This window comes from Rhipicephalus microplus, chromosome X, assembly GCF_043290135.1.
Source record: "Rhipicephalus microplus isolate Deutch F79 chromosome X, USDA_Rmic, whole genome shotgun sequence".
Taxonomy (NCBI): Eukaryota; Metazoa; Arthropoda; class Arachnida; order Ixodida; family Ixodidae; genus Rhipicephalus; species Rhipicephalus microplus.
Window position 1 is genome coordinate 141042137 of NC_134710.1, and position 20564 is coordinate 141062700.

General features: G+C 44.1%; 1 protein-coding gene across 1 annotated transcript in view; it reads right to left on the reverse strand.

Moving 5' to 3' along the window:
• Positions 1-20564, reverse strand: part of PIG-O (phosphatidylinositol glycan anchor biosynthesis class O) — a 55197-nt gene that overhangs the window by 19649 nt on the left and 14984 nt on the right. The window contains exons 6-8 of the mRNA XM_037427925.2: positions 19320-19520; positions 17757-17881; positions 12722-13016 (exon numbers count right to left, since the gene is read on the reverse strand). Of these exons, the coding sequence (XP_037283822.1) occupies positions 12722-13016; positions 17757-17881; positions 19320-19520 (621 nt within the window). The remainder of the gene's footprint in view (positions 1-12721; positions 13017-17756; positions 17882-19319; positions 19521-20564) is intronic.

Below are 20564 nucleotides of genomic sequence, written 5' to 3' on the forward strand. Positions count from 1 at the left end.
ATAATAAAATTGATAAATTCCCCGAAAAATTTGTTTTGAAGAGGATTTCGTTATTTGCAGCTTCAGTACAAAAATTCCAAAAATAAGTGCGCAAATTAAACAAAAAGAAGACTGAAGGCAAAGCTAACCCAAAACACTTATTTTACAGTAAAAACTTCATTATTATTGCGATATAATTTATATGGAACCACTCGGCGGGCTTTTGCCGTCGCCACCATGTTCTGTAACAAGTCTTAGTTGAGGTGATGAGTGGGCACGGCGGCAGCGTCAGAATGCCACCTAACAATCCGCTTCAATTCTTTATGCAGACGCTCCTGATTCTGCTGCTTCAAAGAACAGAACTGATGGTTCTATCGATCACAGCTGCGCAGCAAATATGGCTTCCGGACGTCGACGGCGCAGCTCGTGAAGTTGCAACCAACTTCTCGGCCTTTGAACTCGTCGTTGGCAGCGCCCAGACCACCTCAGCCTCTCCCCTGGAAGATATGACTACGCCACCAGCGTCAACGCTCCTGATTCTGCTGCTTCGAAGAACAGAACTGACGGTTCTACCGGTCACAGATGCGCAGCAGATATGGCTTCCGGACATCGACGGCGCAGCTCGTGAAGTTGCAACCAATTTCTCGGCCTTTGAAATCGTCGTTGGCAGCGCCCGGACAGCCTCAGCCTCTCCCCTGGAAGAGATGACTACGTCACCAGCGTCAGTACGTCTGCTCGGTATAAAGCTGGCGCACCACGCATCGCTCGGCAGTGGGCACAGGGGCAGCGTCAGAATGCCACCTAACAATCCGCTTTAATTATTTATGCAGGTGAGAAAACATTTCGGAAAATGCTTCCGCAGTAATAATGTATTTCTTATTTTGCTGCCGTGCCCACGGCCATTGTGCGACCTGGTTTGCAATGTCTGTGCAACTTTGAGGTTCTTGCTGCTTATGGCTGGAGATGTAGAGTCCAATCCTGGTCCCGAATTCGACGAGTTGGTAGAGCAGCTGAAACGAATTGCAGGTGATATCAAAGAAATTAAGGCAGGCAAAGCAGAAACTAACGAAAAGCTAAGGGCAAATGATAAAAAGCTTGAGAAAATTGCTAGCCTTGAGATCAAGGTAACTGACTGCGTTAACAGAATAGCTGACCTTGAATGCAGTATGGCAGTTATGGCTAAGAAACTCGATGACCTGGAAAATAGAAGTCGGCGCTCTAACTTAATTGTGTACGGTGTCAACGAACAAGAACACGAGTCGCCTGAAAAACTTGAAACGGCTGTAGTCAAGGAAGTTTTCAATAATGTGCTTGATGTCAAAATATCAGGCGTTGAACGTATTCATCGTCTTGGTAGGGCAAAACAGGGTGACGAGCCAAAACCTAGGCCTGTCATACTGAAGCTTGTTGACTACCGAGACGAAGCCAACATTTAGAAAAACTGCTCCAAATTGAAAGGCTCCTCAATATCAGTCAGTGGAGACTTCTTCCAGCCTGTCCAAGAAATTCGAAGGAAGCTATGGGCACACACGAAGGAGAATCGAGACCGGAAAGAGAAGGTTTACCTTGTATATGATAAGGTTGAAGTAGAGGGCAGACTGTTTTCATGGGACGAAAGTTGCAATAAAATGGTAGCTATCCCAAAAAACAAGGAGACGGTAACGCGAAAAAAAAGTACCAAGCGAAGCCAGCAATAAAATGGGAGCTATCTCAAAAAACGACAAGGAGACTGAAACGCAAAAACAAGCACCAAACGAAGCACGTGCAACGCGAAGCCGCAGTCGGCAACTCTTATAAACTTGAATGCTCGCAGCATCGTCAATAAAGTTGATCAGCTTGAAGCAATACTCCTCGCCCATTCCCCTGATATTGTCGCTATCACGGAAACATGGCTACATTCTGGCATTTCCGATAAGAAAATTGTGCCTCCCGGATGTCTGATAGTGTGCAAAGACAGGGAATCACGTGGTGGGGGTGTTGCGCTTCTTTTCAAGGAAGGTGTCCATTTTTCAACTATGCCAGACGTTGAAAATGTTGAAGCTTTGTGGTGCAATGTGCACCTACAACACAGGATCGCTAAAGTGGGCATGTTCTACCAGCCCCCCAATGCCGATTGTACATATCTTGAATCTCTATTAGATTACACATGTATTCGAATTTGCACGGGGGCTTGATTGTACTAGCCGGGGACTTTAATCTTCCTGACATTGATTGGTGTTCTCTTGTACCTGAATCTAAACCTCAAAGCATCCTATTAGATCTCATGTTTGACTTCAATCTCGAGCAGGTTGTTTCATTCCCAACTCGAGTACGGGGGTCGTCTTCTTCATTCTTGGACCTTATTTTTATAAGTAACAGCCTTCCTACAAATGAATCTCGAGTAGACGTATTCGTTGTATTATCCGATCACAAAATGATATTATGCACATTGCCCTTTATTAGCCCACCGAAATTACATGGCCAATTAAAAGAAATACCCGCATTTAACAAGGCCAATGATGCGGCTATAATGACGTACCTTGTACACGAATACACTGAATTTTTTTACCTTTGTTCTGATGCTTGCTCTAGCGTTGATGCAGTCTGGCTGAAATTCAAATTCCACGTCATGCATTGTATGCGGAACTTTGTCCCAATGGTTTTTAAATCAACTCAAAAACACAATCCGTGGATCACACGTGAAATAATCCATACTAAACGCAAAATCAAGAGGTTGCGTAAAACTAACAAAAACCGGAATGTTCCAGGCTACCGTTCTATACTAAACTCACTTACTAGATCACTTAAGGACCAGGTGCGTAACGCAAAACAGAAGTTCTGCGGGTCCACATTAAGTGAGTTTATTAAAAACTCTCCCCACAAATCCTGGAAATATATGAACACAAAAATGACTAATCGACCTTCATCAGACGGTCAAGACCAAGCAAGAGCTGACGATTTCAACTGTTATTTTCGTTCAGTTTTTACAGTCGATAATAGCCCTGTGAACATGAATGCTTCTTTTTATAATCAGGATATCCAATTATTAGGCACGCCTTCTTTATCAGAGGCTGGCATTATGTCACAGCTTCTAGGCATCAATGAAAAAAAAGTAGCGGTCCAGACGGAATCCCAAATGGCTTCCTTAAACGATATGCAGAACCAGTCAGTAAATGTGTTTATTTAATATACTCCAAATCACTGGCAGATGGCTGCATCCAAGCTGAATGGAAAATTGCCAAAATTACTTCAATATTTAAATCAGGTAATGCCGCTAGTACTTCTAATTATAGGCCTATTTCAATCACCTGCACTAGTAGCAAAATTTATGAACATATTGTGTTAAAATTTCTAATTAGCTTTATTGAATCAAACAACATTCTGCATTGCAACCAGCATGGCTTTAGATCAGGACTATCTACAGTTACACAGCTCGTCAAAACACTTCATAACCTGTCTCTCGGCATAAATGAACGTATTCAAACTGATGTAATTTTTCTCGACTTCTCGAAGGCATTCGACCGCGTCTCGCACCCTAAACTACAACTTAAGCTTAATCACTTGTTAGGCGATGGCCCCATCTTTCAATGGATAACTAATTACTTAACTGACCGTCACCAATACGTACATCATGGCATCCACACTTCTGACCTAGCTCCGGTGTTGTCAGGCGTCCCGCAGGGGTCTGTACTAGCTCCAGTGTTGTTCCTAATATATATAAATGATATAACTAACTACGCTGACGTTAAACTCAGACTCTTTGCAGACGACTGTATGCTCTACAATGAAAAACGCCATCACGATGATCAGGTGAAGTTGAGTAATTCAATAAACAAAATAGCTCAGTGGTGTGCTGATTGGCAAATGACTATAAACATTGACAAAACTGTATTTATGTCTATTACCAACAAGGTACCTAAGTTTGATTTTCAATACCATTTTAATAATGTGCCACTACGAAGGGTTAACCAGTACAAATACCTTGGTATCACAATTTCATCTGATCTTAGTTGGACAGAGCACATGCGTCAAATGTCCAAAAAAGCGATGAGCAAATTATTTTTTATTAAAAGGACCTTTTCATTCGCCACACATGAAACGAAGCTTCTTACTTACGTCACATTTGTCCGCCCGGTCTTAGAATATGCTAATATTGTGTGGTTCCCTCACACTGTGAATAGTATCGCTATACTGGAAAGGGTTCAGCGGAAAGCAGTGCGCTTTATCTTCAACAGATACGGGCGCAACGACTCACCTACTGCTCTACTACATCGTGCCCGTCTAGCCACCCATGACAGTCGTGCAAAGGTTTTCCGGCTCAAATTTCTTTATCTACTTTTACACAGATCATTCCGCATAAACACAGATCTTTACTTGAGCTTTCGAGATACCAGACCGACGAGGCGAAGCCATGCGTGGGAACTCGAAGAATACTCATTTAGTGAAAATACTTTTTCCTTTTCGTTCTTCCCGTGCGTAATTCGAGAATGGAACACACTGAATCCAGTCATTACACAGCAGCCAAAATTAGAGAACTTTATGAAACCAATTGAAGGCACTGATCTATTCTAACCTAGTTAGCATGTACAGTGATCACCTGTTTTTTTTTCACGCAGTCCTCCCTGTTTCCAATTGTCATACTAAAACACTTGTCTGCATATATTTATTGTTTAATACGTTTCCTTCATATCAATACTCGAGCTGTGTTTTCTTCTTTCCGTGCTTCATTTCTTCTCAACTCCTGTTTTTTGTTGGTGTACCATTGGTGTACTTCGTACTTGGTTATCGTTCAAATAACTATGTATGATTGTTCTATGCCGTACTGCTGTGTTCAGTGATTATGTGTTCTTTATTATTTTGCTTTTTCTTGATTCAAACGTCGAAAGTTGTGACAGTGATGCTCACCCCTGTAATAATCCCCATGGGGGAATTGACAGTATTCTGTAAATAAAAATAATTAAATAAATAACATGCCCCCACACACAGTAACTTTCAGGAGAGGGTAAAAGCGCACGAGCGCTGCTGAAGCAGAGATCAAATGAGTCGGCCTACCTCTATCGCCTGCAAAGTGCATAAGATAACATCTCCTGCATGTTAGAACTGCCACCGAATGCTTAAACAGAAAGTAAACAACCCGTCTTGAACGAGCATAAAGAAACGCGCGGAGGGAAGGGGGGAGGGGGGTATTGCTCGAGTAGCAATAGTGAATTTAGATTTTAGGAGCGGTTGCGATCGCTGGCGCACTTGCTATGTCAGTAAGTATCAGTGCGGTTTCAACGCGAAGTGACTGTCTGAAAGCGCACTTCTCCCTGGAGCGGCTGTCTTTGCTAGCGCTAGTACGAGTTCCGTGATATCGGATCCAAAAGAGTTGGCTGCCAGCCTTACTTCTTATAACATTTCAATTTTTCGCTATCGCGTTCATTGCATTGCATCAATGTGCTGTCGTGTTGCCAGACCTAATCGCAACCAGCTTGTGAACTCGCAGTGCGGCGCAAGACGGAAGCAAGTTACGAGTCAACCTCTGAAGGTCCTTCATCACCATGGTCTCGGAAAGTTTTCATCAGCACCTAATCTGACATCCCCTTGTTGGTGATGACACAGTTGTCCAAAATTAAGAAAAAGAAAGTCACAGTTTTGCCGCGAAGGCGAAGCAATAAATGCAATAGCAACAACTTGGAATATAATGCTACCGTAACGTGCAGCACGCTGCTCATGCACAAATAATGCACGAAAACAACATGCACAATACGAGAGGGAAATAATGTTTATTGCTTGACACTTAACACGATGTTTAAACAAAAACCAAGGACGAAACCTAATCACAGGTAGAGATATGAGTGCGAACTAACAAATGCCCTAGTTGTTACTTCGCTGTGTTTGAAAAGTGCACTCTTTTCACGAACAGCGTCTGTCCAGCGAGCGAGGTGATCTTTGTGAGCCTGGCAACTAAACACAATTGTTCTTGTCAAAGTTGAAGGCGTGCGATTCTCCCCACTGAAGAAATAAGCGCGTGTGCAAGCATCTAAACCCCCCTCCCCCCATTCGCCCTCCATATGCAGCAGCATCCCCCCCTCCCCCCCATATGTGGTGCTAACTAAAAGCGTGGCACTGCCAAAGTGCAAAAGTAGTTTTTTTTTTGTTTGTTTGAAGTAGGAGGGGAGGGATATTCCCGCGCAGCCGCCTGCAGCGGTGAGAACGGCGGCTACGCCAGCTCATGGTGTGCAGGCTCGCCTGCCCGCCTCGCGCTCACACGCACCACCCGCACGCAATAACGAGCACTCGCTCTCGCCTGGTGCACCGTGCGCGCCGTCGCCGCTTCGCGCTTTGTCGGCAGCGGGGCAGCCGCTGAAGATGCATGCTGGTACCAAAATAACAAAACACGGAGCAAAATTCCTAGATTGTCCATGGAGAAAATTCGCTATATCAAGGTAGTATCCCGCTGTTACTTTGCTTTATAGAGGCCACAAATACATGTGCTTCTATGGAGCTACAGCGGGGAATAGAAAAACTTTGTTATATCAAAGAATTCGTTATATGGAGGTTCATCATAAGCAGGTTTAACTGTAATATGTAATATATATTATTTGAGATTATTTACAAATTATTCAACCAAGCACTAATCACTTCGTACCTAAAATTTACTATTTCCACAAGCCTACTATTAAGGGGTTGCACAAAAAAAGTGAAATAAGGAGATGGCAAGCTGTTGTGAGAAAACTATAATATTGGATGGGATATGCCAACATACATCAGTGATAAGTGTGATAACGCTGACAACTTTTCTGACTTGCTTGAAAATTCGGATGCTTTCACAGCTCTGCCACAAGTCCGACAGAGTCAATGTATGAGAACGTCTAAAGTTTAGGATGCTGAAACTCTTCGAAGTATCAGCTTTTTTGCTCATAATGCATGTCCAAAAGTGCATTACGAGAAGCTAACGCCGCTCCCACGACATGGCGGATTTTAATAATCAGCTTTGCCTCAATGCTGCACCGCTATGCGGTTAAGGATAAAGTGAATTTGAAGGGACATGCATGCTTGACAATATAAAGAAGGCTACAATACAAAACAGATTGTATTGTACTGTATGAAGGCACAGTAGACTTTGGGGCTTTTCGGCGGTGGTTAAGCAGCTTGAATTTCTCAAGGGTTCTTAGGTGGGCTAGTTCGTTCACGAACATTGTGGATGTGATGATGATGATGATGATGATGATGTGTAGGGCTTAATGGTGCAAGGGCCAATTGGTGGCCAAAAAGCGCCATTTCAGTGACTAAATATGTGGACAATGATATGGTGTGTGGCTGTATAGGGGCCTTAAAATTCCTCGTGCTAACGCGGGTAAAAACATAACTAATAAAATCATGACAATGGCATGATATGGATAGTAAAAATGAGTGACAAAAGGTTTCGATAATAAAAGCATGTGTAAAATTTTTTTGGCACTAGCACAAATGCCTCATCAGCGCCCTAGTGTCCAAGGGCCGAGAGGCAAGTGCTTCTCAATGTAGCCACTGCAGCAGCAACTTCTCTTGAGAGATCACGCTATGCAATGCCTAGGTATATTACATGGTAAAAACCGACATCTCTTAAAAAAGCTAGCAATGATTTATGGGTGAAAAGTGGTTCCCTACCGACAAACATTGCGGGGTGTAATGGTATATGTTGTCGGTAGGGTAATAGAAAGTGTTGTCTTCTTAGAGTGTCTAATTGTTTACACTGAATTAAAACGTGAAGAACTGTTAATGCCTCACCACATCTGTCACACAATGGTGGATCGCCACCGGACAAAAGATATGAGTGTGTCATGTATGTGTGTCCTATCCTGAGCCTTGTTAGTGTTACCTCTGTTAGACGTTATTTTGATACTGGTGGCAATTGGCCAAGGTGTGGCTTGATAACGTGTAGCCTGTTTTGTGTGTGTCTATCCCACTTGCTCTGCCAGTAGTCCCTGAGCTTTCGTTTGAGAGATGGCTTAAGATCAAGGGGCGGGATCGATATGGGTGTAGTGGCACTGATTTCGTGGACAGATGCCGCAAGCTGATCCGCCATCACGTTGCCTTGGATCTCACGGTGGCCTGGCACCCAGCACACTACAACATGTTGTTTGAGTGTGTAGAGTGTGCATAAAATAGAGTAAAGTGAGACGAGGACAGGGGTTTTTTTTTTTGTTTTTTAAGACTGTGCAGAGCCGTAACCATACTGAGGGAGTCTGTATAAATTACTGCTTTTTGTATTTGTGATTGCTTGATGTGTTTAGCCGCCACAAGTATCGCGTAAGCTTCCGCTGTGAAGATACTTGTGCCTGGATGTAGAGGGCCAGCATCTGAAAAGGATGGGCCGACAGCAGCGTAGGACACGGAGGAGTTAGACTTGGAGGCATCTGTAAAGAACTCAGGACGTGTGTATTTGTGTTGAAGTTCCAGGAAGTAGTTTCGGATATGGGCAATAGGTGCATGTTTTGTAACTTCTAGGAAAGACACATCGCAGTCTATAATCTCCCACTGCCACGGTGGCGGGTATACTACAGGAGCCATTAAACTATGTTCAAGTGACACTCCAGTTTCCTCAGCTAGACCCTTCAGGCGAACTGAGAAGGGCTGCCTCATCGAAGGCCTGTTTCGAAACAGAATAGAGCTCGACAAATCATTAATAGTGGAGTATGAGGGGTGCTTTTTGTCTGCTTTCACCTTAAGAAAATATACAAAAGATATGTAAGTTCTTTGTAGATGAAGCGACCATTTATTTGACTCAACGTAAAGGCTTTCTACAGGGCTGGTGCGAAAAGCACCCGTGGAAAGGCGGATGCCAAAATGGTGCACGGGATCCAGCATCTTCAAAGCACTTCGAGTTGCAGACTGATAAACAACGGCCCCATAATCTAAGCGGGTGCGAATGAGGCTTCTATACAGGTACATGAGACATTGCCTGTCACTACTCCACGTAGTACGTGACAACACATTTATAACATTCATGGCTTTTAAACATTTTGTTTTTAAATACTTGATGTGTGGTACGAAGATCAACTTGTTGTCCAAGATTAAGCCTAAGAATTTATGCTCCGCATTGACAGACAGACGTTGACCGTTCAGTTCAATGTCAGGTTGTGAGTGCAGGCCTCTCTTTAGGGAGAACAAGACACACGTGCTTTTTTCAGGGTTCAGCCGGAATCCGTTTTCCTCTGCCCATTTGGAGACCTTGTTTAAACCTAACTGAACCTGCCGCTCACACATTGCTAGGTTGCTAGGTTAAAGCTCTCAAGGTTTTCCGCTGTCAGCGAGTTCCGAAGCAACCTCCATGCCCTGTTCTGTTCCTTTCGTGCATGCTGACACTCAGTGTTCCACTATGGGATGTGTCGTTTGCAGGGCAGTCCAGATGTTTGTGGAATGCACTTGGCTGCTGCGTCAATAAAAAAAGCCGTGAAGTACTGCACAGCTTCATCTATGCCTAATCCGCATATGTCAGTCCAACTTAAGTGAGTAATCTTTTGAAATTGTTCCCAGTCGGCTTTGTTTACCAGCCATTTGGGAACATGTGGAGGACATTCATATATTATTGGTGTACTCAAAACTAAAGGAAAATAGTCACTTCCGTATGGATTATTTATGACTTTCCACTGAAGTAATGGTACAAATGAAGGAGATGCGATACAGAGGTCTATAGAAGGGTAAGTTTTGTTGGCAACGTTATAGTATGTTGCCTCTTTCCTATTCAACAGACAAGCACCTGATGAAATGAGGAATTGTTCAATGAGACGACCTCGTGCATCACAGCGAGAGTCACCCCACAGACCATTATGTGCGTTCAGGTCCCCAAGGACCAGATGAGGTTCAGGTAGTTCATCTATTAAAGACTGGAATTGAAGTTTTTCAACATGGTGGTGCGGAGGTATGTACAAAGAGCAGACTGTGACGAGTTTGTTTAGAATAACTGCTCGGACAGCCACCGCCTCAAGGGAAGTTTGAAGGGGTAATTGTGTACATGCTATACCTTGACTAACTATAACCGCTACACCACCGGATGGTGGCATGGCATCATCTCTATCCTTTCGGAAGATTACATAGTTACGTAAAAAGTTTCTGTTTGTTCGTTTTAAGTGTGTCTCTTGTACACACAGCACTCTAAGATTGTGTTCATGGAGGAGTTCTTGTAAGTCATCGAGGTTTCGAAGAAGGCCTCGGATGTTCCACTGTAATATTTCTGTCTGCATATTTAAACAAGAGAGATGCTGCTGTGTGTACAAAGAGTATCCTGTGTTGGAGTGAGCTCGTTAATTCAGGTGGCAGGACGGTCATCCGGCCCCGTTATTGGTTTTTTATTTTTCTTGGCACGCTCCAAGGAGCCACGCCACACTTTTGGTACCAAGGGTACCGTTGTATCCATAGCCTCCTCAGAGGAACTGGGTACCCGCACATGCGAGCTGGTGGTTCGGATTTTAGGCCTCGCCTGGTGAGGGGAGGCCTTGAGACCAGAGGACCCTGGAGTCTCCGGCCTCAATTCGCTAGGAGGCGGAGTAGACTTAACTACTGCCGCCTTGGGGGCAGGCGCCACAGCCGACGGCTCGCTCTGCGCTGGCCGAAGGAGTGGCGAGGGCTGGTGTGGCGTTGCCCCCTGACGCGCCGCATCAGCATATGTAGCGCCATAAAATGGCGACACTCTTCGTCTTGCTTCTTTGAATGTGATATTTTCCTTAATTTTCAATGTGATTATTTCTTTTTCTTTTTGCCAAAATGAACAAGACCGTGAGTATGCGGCATGATTTCCGCCACAGTTCACACAGTGTGATGGTTCTTCGCAATTGTCAGAATTGTGGCCCGACACTCCACATTGTGCACAAGTTTGGTGACCACGACAGCTTTGTGAGCCGTGGCTATACCTCTGGCATTTAAAACAACGACGTGGATTAGGTATGTATGGTCTGATCGACGTCTTCGTGTACCCTGTTTGAATACTTTCTGCCAGATTACTGGAAGCGAACGCGAGTATTAGGTGTTTTGTTGGTGTTACCTTGTTGTCTCTTCTAATGATGATCCTTTGTACATTGGTCACATTCTGACTCTTCCACCCCTCCAGAAGTTCCTCTTCGGTCAAGCCGAGCAAATCAGCATCAGATACTACTCCACGGGTTGTGTTCATAGATCTGTGTGGCGTTACAGTGATCGGAGTGTCACCAAAAGTTGAAAGATTCTGTAGCTTCTTAAACTGTTCTTTTTCTCGAACTTCAAGGAGGAGGTCTCCGTTGGCCATTTTGGTAACTTTGTACCCGCTCCAAGAGTTTCTGTGAGACATCTGGCTACTACAAAGGGGGATACAGTTCTGGCTTGCTTGCTACTTATCTCACTATGCATAACATGAAAATGGGGGAAGTTTTCATTTGATCGGTTAAAAAAGCCTAAGTCTTCGGTGCGTACGCGCTTTAAGGCGGTACGATGACTTAATAAGGGAAACGCTCTATGCATGCCAGTTTAATTTTCTTCAAAAGCGTTGATGGCCACCCACCACGGAGCCCAACGAGGGGACGCTACAAGTTTGCGGATGCTAAAACCTGCAGACGCCAGCCGTACAACGCTACAATAACCCAATGCACCTAGACCAAGGTAGGCTATTTTCACAGGGTTAACCCTAGCCACCAGGAAGTTTGGAAGTAGACAGAAGAGAGTAGAAGACAGGACAGATAAATAGTGAGAGATAAAGACGAAGATGTAGGGAGAGAGAGATAGGAAAAGGCGACTGCCGATTTCCCCTGGGTGGGTCAGCCCAGGGGTGCCGTCTACGTGAAGCCGGGACCGAAGGGGTGTGTTGCCTCTGCCGGGGGGCCTTAAAGGTCCAATCACCCAGCGTCGGCTCAATCCCCAGGATCCCCCTTTCCCCGGACACGGCAAAGCCGTGCACGGCTAGGCGTAGGAGGGAGTAGAAACTCCCCCATTAGCTCGGGTCCGTGGTGTCGCTACACACCAAACGCCTACTTGCGCAGGCGCCCTTGCGGGGATGAACATTGTGGTAAAACAAGTTTAGACGAGGTGTTATCTGTATATTTATAGTCTTGTTGCGTGTGCTGTTTCTACCAAAATGAATTTTTCATTTTCGTGTTTCTTTTTCGGGATTTAGCGTTGTATTACCTTGCGGCATGGACACCCAGCCACCCGAATTCATAGTACTAATGAATCACGCAGCAAGCAAGCATTAGTGTAAGTGGGTTGTTTCACCATAGAAAACATATAAAAGTTGACAGTGCAGCAGTCTCTCATTGTTAAAACTGACATAGCGATAAAACTGGTATCGTAAGTGAGTTTGACTGTAGTACATTGAGAAACTACGTACTGCGCACAACCCTGCAGCCTCACAAAACATGGCCCCAGCACAACACATCTGTCATACTAAGCACTATGGTCACCAAGTATCCCGCTTTCCTGAACATTTTATCCTGCTATAACTGTCCAAAGTTAAGGCGTTTACTGACATGGAACACAGCGACCATGGAGCAAGAAAAATACAGGAAGAGAAACCAACTTATCTATGTAGTGTTGCAAAAAGCCACAACTGCTCCAAGCATCAGAGCCAAACAACACGATGGCATCTATTGATTTTGTAATGACAGCAGTGGACACTTGTGCTTTGTGACACGACGCGCTGAATGTTTAGGCCTCCCCTCCACACTTCTGTAAATAAGACAGTATCAGAATGTTCGCATGTGGTTGTGACAGTGTTAAGTTCACCCATCCACACATTCTTTCCCCACGGCCATGTTTGAAGAGCAAAGTGTACCTGGTGAGAGCCGAGCACATTCTGGATGGTGGCAGGTGGCTTGAGCTGAACAAACCAGTGTGCCAGCAAAGCACCAGTAGCAACCATTAGGCCCACCCTTGTCAAAGCACCAGCAAGGCCATTGGAAGACCGTGGTGGCCAAGCACACCAAGTGAGCAGTAAGGCACAGCCACTTGCAACCAAAACTCGCTCAAGGCCCCACGACTCCGGGTCGGAGGGGTTTTTTTGTAGCAGGCTCTCCTCACATGGCTGACCCAGGTGCTCTTCCCGGCAGCGCCAGAACAGTGCTGAAAGCCTGCGCACAAAAGTCCATAGGCTTGCTCACTCTGTTCACGCAGCTCTAGAACAAAGTCTAGTAGTCTCAGAAGAAATACAAAAATGATGACATTAAAGAAACAGTAAAGTCAAATAACAATTTATGTCAGAGTGAAAGCTCAATGTAGGAGTACGTTTAAAATGACAATATTATCAACAGCAGTGCCCTACTTATTGAGAAATTAAGGTAAATGCACAAGAACACATGCACCACGAGTAGGACATTCGCAAAATGATTCCAATGACATCAGACTAACCACCTACAATTAATCATTAGTAATCTAACTAGCTGCACCAAAATAAATATGAACCTTCCGTGCATTAAGGGATGTAATAAAATGCTGCTTGTTTGTTTCTGTTTGATTCATGGAAAAAAAACTGCCGGACGTTTCTATGGGGAATGGCCCGAGTTGTTTGAAAGTTCAATTTTTGCTGGTTAAACTGGACAGGCTGTGCCATCTAGAGGGGCCCAGTTGAACCAAGAACGCCTACCATCTCAGAGGCCATGGTTAAAAACTGTTCGATGGCTGTTGTTGATGCTGTGGCTCCCGCTACTTTCGCTCTCCTGCTACTAGCGTTGGAGGCTGCGCAGTAAAGCCGGGCAACGTTGTGCACGGCAACAGTGATGCGAGATGGCCACTTTCAGACAGGGGATCTGAAGTCCACTAATGTGATTCAGACCACTAAACATGGTTTTATTTCAAAATAAGCACTTCCTTGGCACAAAAATAGCACTACCAGGTTTCTGAACCGCTATTTCAGCAATCAACATCGACTTAATATTTGCCTTTAGTGTCCCTTTTAATACTGATTTTACAGGATATCCTGAGGTTGTTAGTTAAAAAAAAAAAGAGAGAAAGAACGCGTCACAAAGATCAGTGAACTCATTAGAGTAACTACCTGCATGCTGTGATGAAATACTCGACTTTTGATTAAATTAATGCATACAGCTCAAGAACGTCCAGCGCCATTTGTTTTGGTGGACGTGTTGTCTCTTATGCAATAACAAAAACTTAAAAGAGGCACCTACTGCTACTCTGGCATACTCTAAGATAGCATTTAGCAAAGTATAATAGCTGACCACCAATAGCAATTCGTCTAACCAGTCTACAGTTCCTTTAGCTCCATTTTTATTACAAATTATAAATACCCTGAAGAATGCATGCCAAAAAGAGCTGAAGCTATTGTATCTTCCTTTCAACCGAACCAAAAAAATTGTTATGCGTAACTTTCTTAACTGTTTCAGCTTTCCTTCAGCCCTATAGGGAACCAGCACTGGAGTTTCCACGACTACTCTGGCTGTGAAAGCGCGCACTTCGTAGCTGCTCCCGCAGACGAGAGTGGCGACTGGTAGAGGCAGTGCACGCGCGCATGGCCATAACAAAGCCAAAGGACACTGGTGGTGCTGCTGCGTATTCAAGTGCAGCAATATATAAAAAGAGGGAGGACGTATTGAGGAAAGGGAGGGGATAGAAAAAGGAGGTGGCGTTGCATCCAAGCAGTCAGGCGAGGAAGGAACCTAGTCGGTTTCGAAACGTTGGGTTTCTTCAAAACTTTTGGTTGGAGTCTAAATCATCTCCCTGTTTCATACCCAACTAGACAGATTTCTGTCGAATGTTTACATTCGAGCAAAATTTCGCTCTCACTCTCCTGTTTAGTCCTGTTGGGCTCATTTCTAAACTGAATGGTGCGTGTCGGCTATATTTATTCGATAGTGAAGACAGCCACCAGTGGAAACCAGGGCCAAACAGTCGAGTTTAAATGGCATTTTGCCGGAAATAAAGCGAGCGTATTATGCAACATACAATATATGTAAACTTTTTTTTTATCTGACCCGCTGAGCGTTGAGTCGTGCACTTCAGGACTAACAAAGTTTCTATGCGTCCATCCATTTGACCACCACGACCAAACTCTATCTGATGCCACCGCGTAAAAGAAATAATACGATAGACAGAATGTCGTTTTTTTTTAAACAGTTGTGTAAAGGAAAGCTGCCTTGTCTATAAGACTTGTGCGGGGCCACGTTCGCCTATGCCTCTGAGCTGTTATAAAAGATAATCTTGTGGTGAACACTCGATGCCGAGATGCCTCTGTTTAACTTAATTTTGGCAAAAGACAGGGTTCTTGTTAAGAACAAAGGAGCGGACTACTCAAAGCTTAGCTTTCTGGAGTCAGCCAATGCGATAAGCGTTTTTCTCACTGACTGCCGTGGCTAAGTAACATCGAAATTGATGCCTTGCTAGAGAAATAGCAAATGTCTTTGATTTTTACTCATAGTTTACTTAGCCTAACACACAGTTTCAGTTTTTCTGCTTGTCTGTGTCGGCCTAAAATGAAGGTGCCTGTTCAATATCGATATTTCCTATGCTTTCATGTGCCAAAAAAAATATTTTGAGGCACGCTGTAGTGTGCGTATCAAGATTGTGACCGCTTGGGTTCTCTAATGCACACTGTTTCAATCGGCGAGCCAACCCTTCGCGGCGAGCGCCGTGACAGAAGAAGGCAGCCGCCTCGTTAAGGAGCATGAAGACGCCCGGCTGTTTCTCATGTACTGGGAGGTGCGTGGTTGCCATTACTCCACGCAGCAGTATACAGTCGCTTGTGCCAGTGCGGAAATGCGACAAGTGGTGCCTTTGTACACCGAGGCCGCGACGCCGAGTTTCCGCTAAAGATGAAACTGGGACCACCACGCTTTGTGTCTCTGGCTGAGAAGTCACTGGCACTCAAATCAACACCAGATGTGCAAACACATGCCATTGGAGTTGCCTGGCCTGCGACCACCATTCGACAGTGTGGGTGGTCGGCCCGAGCAGTGACACGACAGACTCGTTGCATCTCGTTTGCTGGCGGCATGCTTCCCCGGATGCGACAGCGTGGCCGGAACAATACACGTTTTGTGTTGTGTGTGTGTGTCTGTGTGTGTGTGTCTGTGTGTGTGTATATATTGGGGGCCGTGCCGGCAAAATGACCCTCAACAGTCGTAACCTGATTGGGTGAAAACGACTTTCCCCGTTTCCCTAGGCCTGGCGTCTAGGAACTGTGAAAGGACAAAAAGCGGCAGGCGAATGCCTGACGTCAATTTATGTTTCAAATTCTCTTCTGTAAATATGTAAGTAAACCTGTCGTACTCTTCTTCGGCTCTTCAGTCTGGTTCCCTCCAACAGCAGCCCTTCGAGAAGGCAAGGTTTGTGACAGCCTGCCTGGCAGCGAGAAGACCTGAGTGGTTGGTAAGACCTCAACTTCAATAGCACATATATCTTGGTTCACGGTTGTTCTTGTTATATTTCACTTCCATTGAAATGCGGCCACCGTGGTCGCTAATCTATCCCGCGCCCTCAAGAATAGCAGCACGATACCACATGTGCTATGCTGCCACGATGGTTTGCTTGATCAACGTCCCTGTGCATACATAATGCGGGCAGGGCGTACAAACGATGCCAGAAAAAAAAAATTGACGCAGCTACCACTTACTCTGCTTTTGTTTTTGTTTTGTTTTACAGCAGATGTTGACAGCGTGGTATCATCGCAGCACGGACTTACCAATAGGGGCATGTCAGCCAGCACTAGCATAAGCCCAAAACCCAGCACGCAACCAGAAAATCAGGACGACGAAGTTGCCATCAGGGCACAGTACTGTCCCTTCGATACTATAAGCATAGTCGCAGTCGACTTTGCAGGGCTTTTCTCCATTTTTTAGTGCTTTTATGTGAGAGTAGCCTACGGACAAGGTTATTTTTCTAAACCACAGAGCACTATTACTGTCATAATTGGCTTTTTGAGTTGTTCATTCCAAAATGAAGCACGGCAGCGGCAAACACACGTGCTCTCAGAGTGGTACACTGCGGCCGATCGTCTGGGCACGAGCAGCTGAGTTGTGTTGCGACTCTCGGCCAGATGCTCTTTTTCGGCGCGCCAGCTATCCAGTGCTGGTCTCCCATGAGTGCTAAAAAGAGGTGTTACTCGCACTAGTTTCTTTTTTTTTTTCAAAAGACAACAGCACAGATTCACCCTTTGCTGCAGTTCTGCCAAAGAACGTGAACAACAAAGAGAAAATTCTCACTGCAAAGTTACAAACTGACCAAACATGTGTTGGCTTGTGTCCACTAAGTTCTAAAGCCATGATTTCCATTTTTACAGAAGACAAACTCGTGCACACTTTTTGAGTAAGTACTCCTCATGCCACAGAGCATAATGTTCAAGCTAAGAAAGAGAAGTGAAGGACGTTGTAGGATAGCAGACAGAACTGAAGGGAATTGCACCATGAGTAGCAATTAAGATGCACCTTCTCACATTTTCGATCCAACAGCTCGTGATATATATTAGAAGAAAAGCAGTGGTAATTGATATTTCACACCCAGTTCTTTTCTCTTATGGTACAACAAATATCTTACTGTAATACAGTCAAACCTTGGTAAAGTAATGACAAATATAGCAGAGTGAACTTAAGATGTTTTGCAGAGATATATGTGAGCAATGAATACATATATGCCTTATCCCTGATAAAGATATAGCGAGTGTGTGTTTGTGTCAGACGTGACTTCCTAATGAGTTTTGACTTTACCATAATATCATAATAATTGAAATATGAAATCTATTCAAGCATGCAAAAAAGGAGTCATATTTCTCAGCCAGCCTTCAAAGGCCAAGAAACATCATATTCATGCTGCTGTAATGATATCTTGTTAAACACAGCATGTGAATTGCAGTGACTCCTGCATACCTTGTAGCTGTCAGTATGCTCACCAGGCAGAAAATCAAGGCACAACCCCGACTAGTGCTCAATGTGATGGGGCCCTTGCAAAAGATGGATGCAGCCAGCAATGTTTGAAAGAGGTATAAAGACACCTGCAACAAGTTAAGCAAATGCTTTGTAATATTCAGTCAAACAAGGGCACCATAAAACATTGCTTTTCTTGCATGCTGCTCTTCTCAAAAGTTTTCTTTTCCTTGCTGATTAAACCTACTGAACAAAAAGTATGTGTGACAGTTAATTCAGAGCTGAAGAAACAGAAAACCTGACTAATGGATTACTTCTGACTAAGCATGAACTATTGTGCACTGACACAGTTAACCCAACTTTCACATTAGTTGTGTGTTTATCAAGGGTGTGCTTCCAAGTGCATAGCATGCACTCTGGCCGTTCAGTCCTCATAGCTTGAATGTTGGTATCTGTCACATTGTCTGTTTGGGAGTTAGGCTAGCCTGTGTGTTTCTCGTGATAGTGGCATGAGCATTCCAAAGGCACTCTCTGTGCAGGTGTTTCCTTCACATGTTCATGACATTTCCTCAACCTGCCTGCCTCCAACCACTTCTGAGATTCACCTAGAATGGCAGAATTGGCCAACACATTTTCAAATGGTCAGTTCAGCTGTAGCTATGTATTTTCCGCCAAGCCCAGTGCTCTGCATCGACCAACCCAAATCGATTCAGCACCTGATGCAGCACCCATCTTCAAAGAACTGCAACACAACTCATTATGACACGCTGCTAAACTATCACTGAGACAAGGAGAAATGTGTGCAGCATCTACTGAGCATGGCTCCTTATTGCCTGCAGCTGCCGTACGGCACACATTCTGACTGCTTGCACTATGCAAGGCTGGAACGCATCATTAGCTAAAGGTCTCCTCGAACACACGAGGTCCCCACCACATGTTTTCGCTCTACTGGGTGTTGCTGTTGGCTCTTCAAGCTCAAGCAGAGTATGAAAAGACCCAGGTACAGTAGACTCTCATTAAACTGAAATCTCTTCAATGTAAATGCTGCTTAAATGGAACAACTGCCTCTAACAAGATTGGTTTTGCACTTGAATTCTTCCCCCTGTACCCCTCTCCGTAAACAGAACACATGTTAAACGGAACTCATTTTCCTCATTTAACGAGAGCTTACTGTAATGGCTTTTCACCCGATTAAAAGCCCTAGTGCTGGTGCACTAAAAAAGAAGTAATCTTTCACACAGAACAAGAATCTCAATAGGTTTCCTAAACAGCAGGATTGGCAGCCAAGATGCAGAGTAGAAAATAAAAACATTTTCACTCCTTGTAACTTGCTAGCAGACCAAAATAGTTGGGTATGCAGCCTGCTAGCTTTGTTCTTTTGACACTTAAGGGTACTACAAAACAGAGTTCGGCTTCCTTCACTAGTTCTAAAAAGCGGCGATTTTTCAATTCAGACTTTTTGGGATTGCTATTTTACATGTTGACTTGAGCATGGTACTGCTGCCCATGAAGTACTATAACAGCATCTCCTGCCCATAACCATGCGAAGCTTATAAAATCACCAACCTTGTTTTCAGCTACAGAAAAGCTGTTAGAGAATGGCATAAGGAGCCAAAAAACAGCACAAACACTTGTAGGACTCTTCAGTACATCCGATGCACTTCCTTCTCCAAGCTGATAACAGCAGCAGCATAGCAGCAAAAGTGTTCCAAGTACAGCCATTGCTAGGCCAGTATACATACGAGGGATGTCGAATGTGGCCCAGACCTAAAGCACAAATACGCAAATTTAGTGAGTGCATAAAATGGGCAAGTTAAGGCCATGGCAGCTACACTCCTGTAGAAGCAGAGTGTAAAAGCACCTTTGTACTGACACAGGTTAAAGGAGACAGGTGGTTAAAAATGATCTAAAGCCAGTATCCCTTTAAAGAGAGCGAAGCTCAGGATACTGAACACCATCAATTATGTTTAAATTAATGCAGCTAGAAGAGTACTAGGGCTATTGTGGTTCGCCAAAATGTTTATATAATGCACTGGAATCACTCCCTAAATTAAGACCAAGGTCACTACAATGTAAAGCTATTGAAATTGATTTTTATTTCATATGTATTAATAGGGCTTCATTGTTCAGTGAAATTTTTTTTTGTATCAGCCCACTTCACCTGCCTGTCACAAGATATGACAAAAATACTTTTTTAGACTTCCATCTTTGACTTGAGGAAGCAACAACAAAAAGTAAATTTCAGGTAAATTCTGTGCCACCAGAGTTTCACCGACTCAAGCCAATAAAGGAATAAGCATCGATAAAATGATGCCCTAAGTGCATGTTTTAGATTTAAAAAAGCCAACTGGAAGAAAAATTTAATGAAAAAAAAAACGTGAGACATAGTAACAAAGCATCTTAACTTTAGATAAAATGCACACACTGCTTTCCCATGATTAGCGTGACCAGAGCAAAAATAAAAAAGTTATTTTCAAATCTGTGCCCTTCTCATCATTGGCCCTATGCCACTGGTCAAAATTTTCCACGCTGTACCCACTTTGCCTGTCTGTCACACGACATCACAAAACCACAAAAATTTGCTATGTTAAAGCAATGCATGTGCATTAAACATGACTTATGATCAACAAAGCTAAGCATTTTGGAATAGCTTGCCGATAACTGGTGTTGGCTGCTTGAAGCCACCAGCCAAAAATGTATGATTTCTTCACATATGATTAAAATTTCATATGACAATGTAACTTTGTTGAGCTTTTTCGGCACACATGCAACAGTGCTCCGCCTGCTCTTCTCTGCTGAGAATTCTCCTTA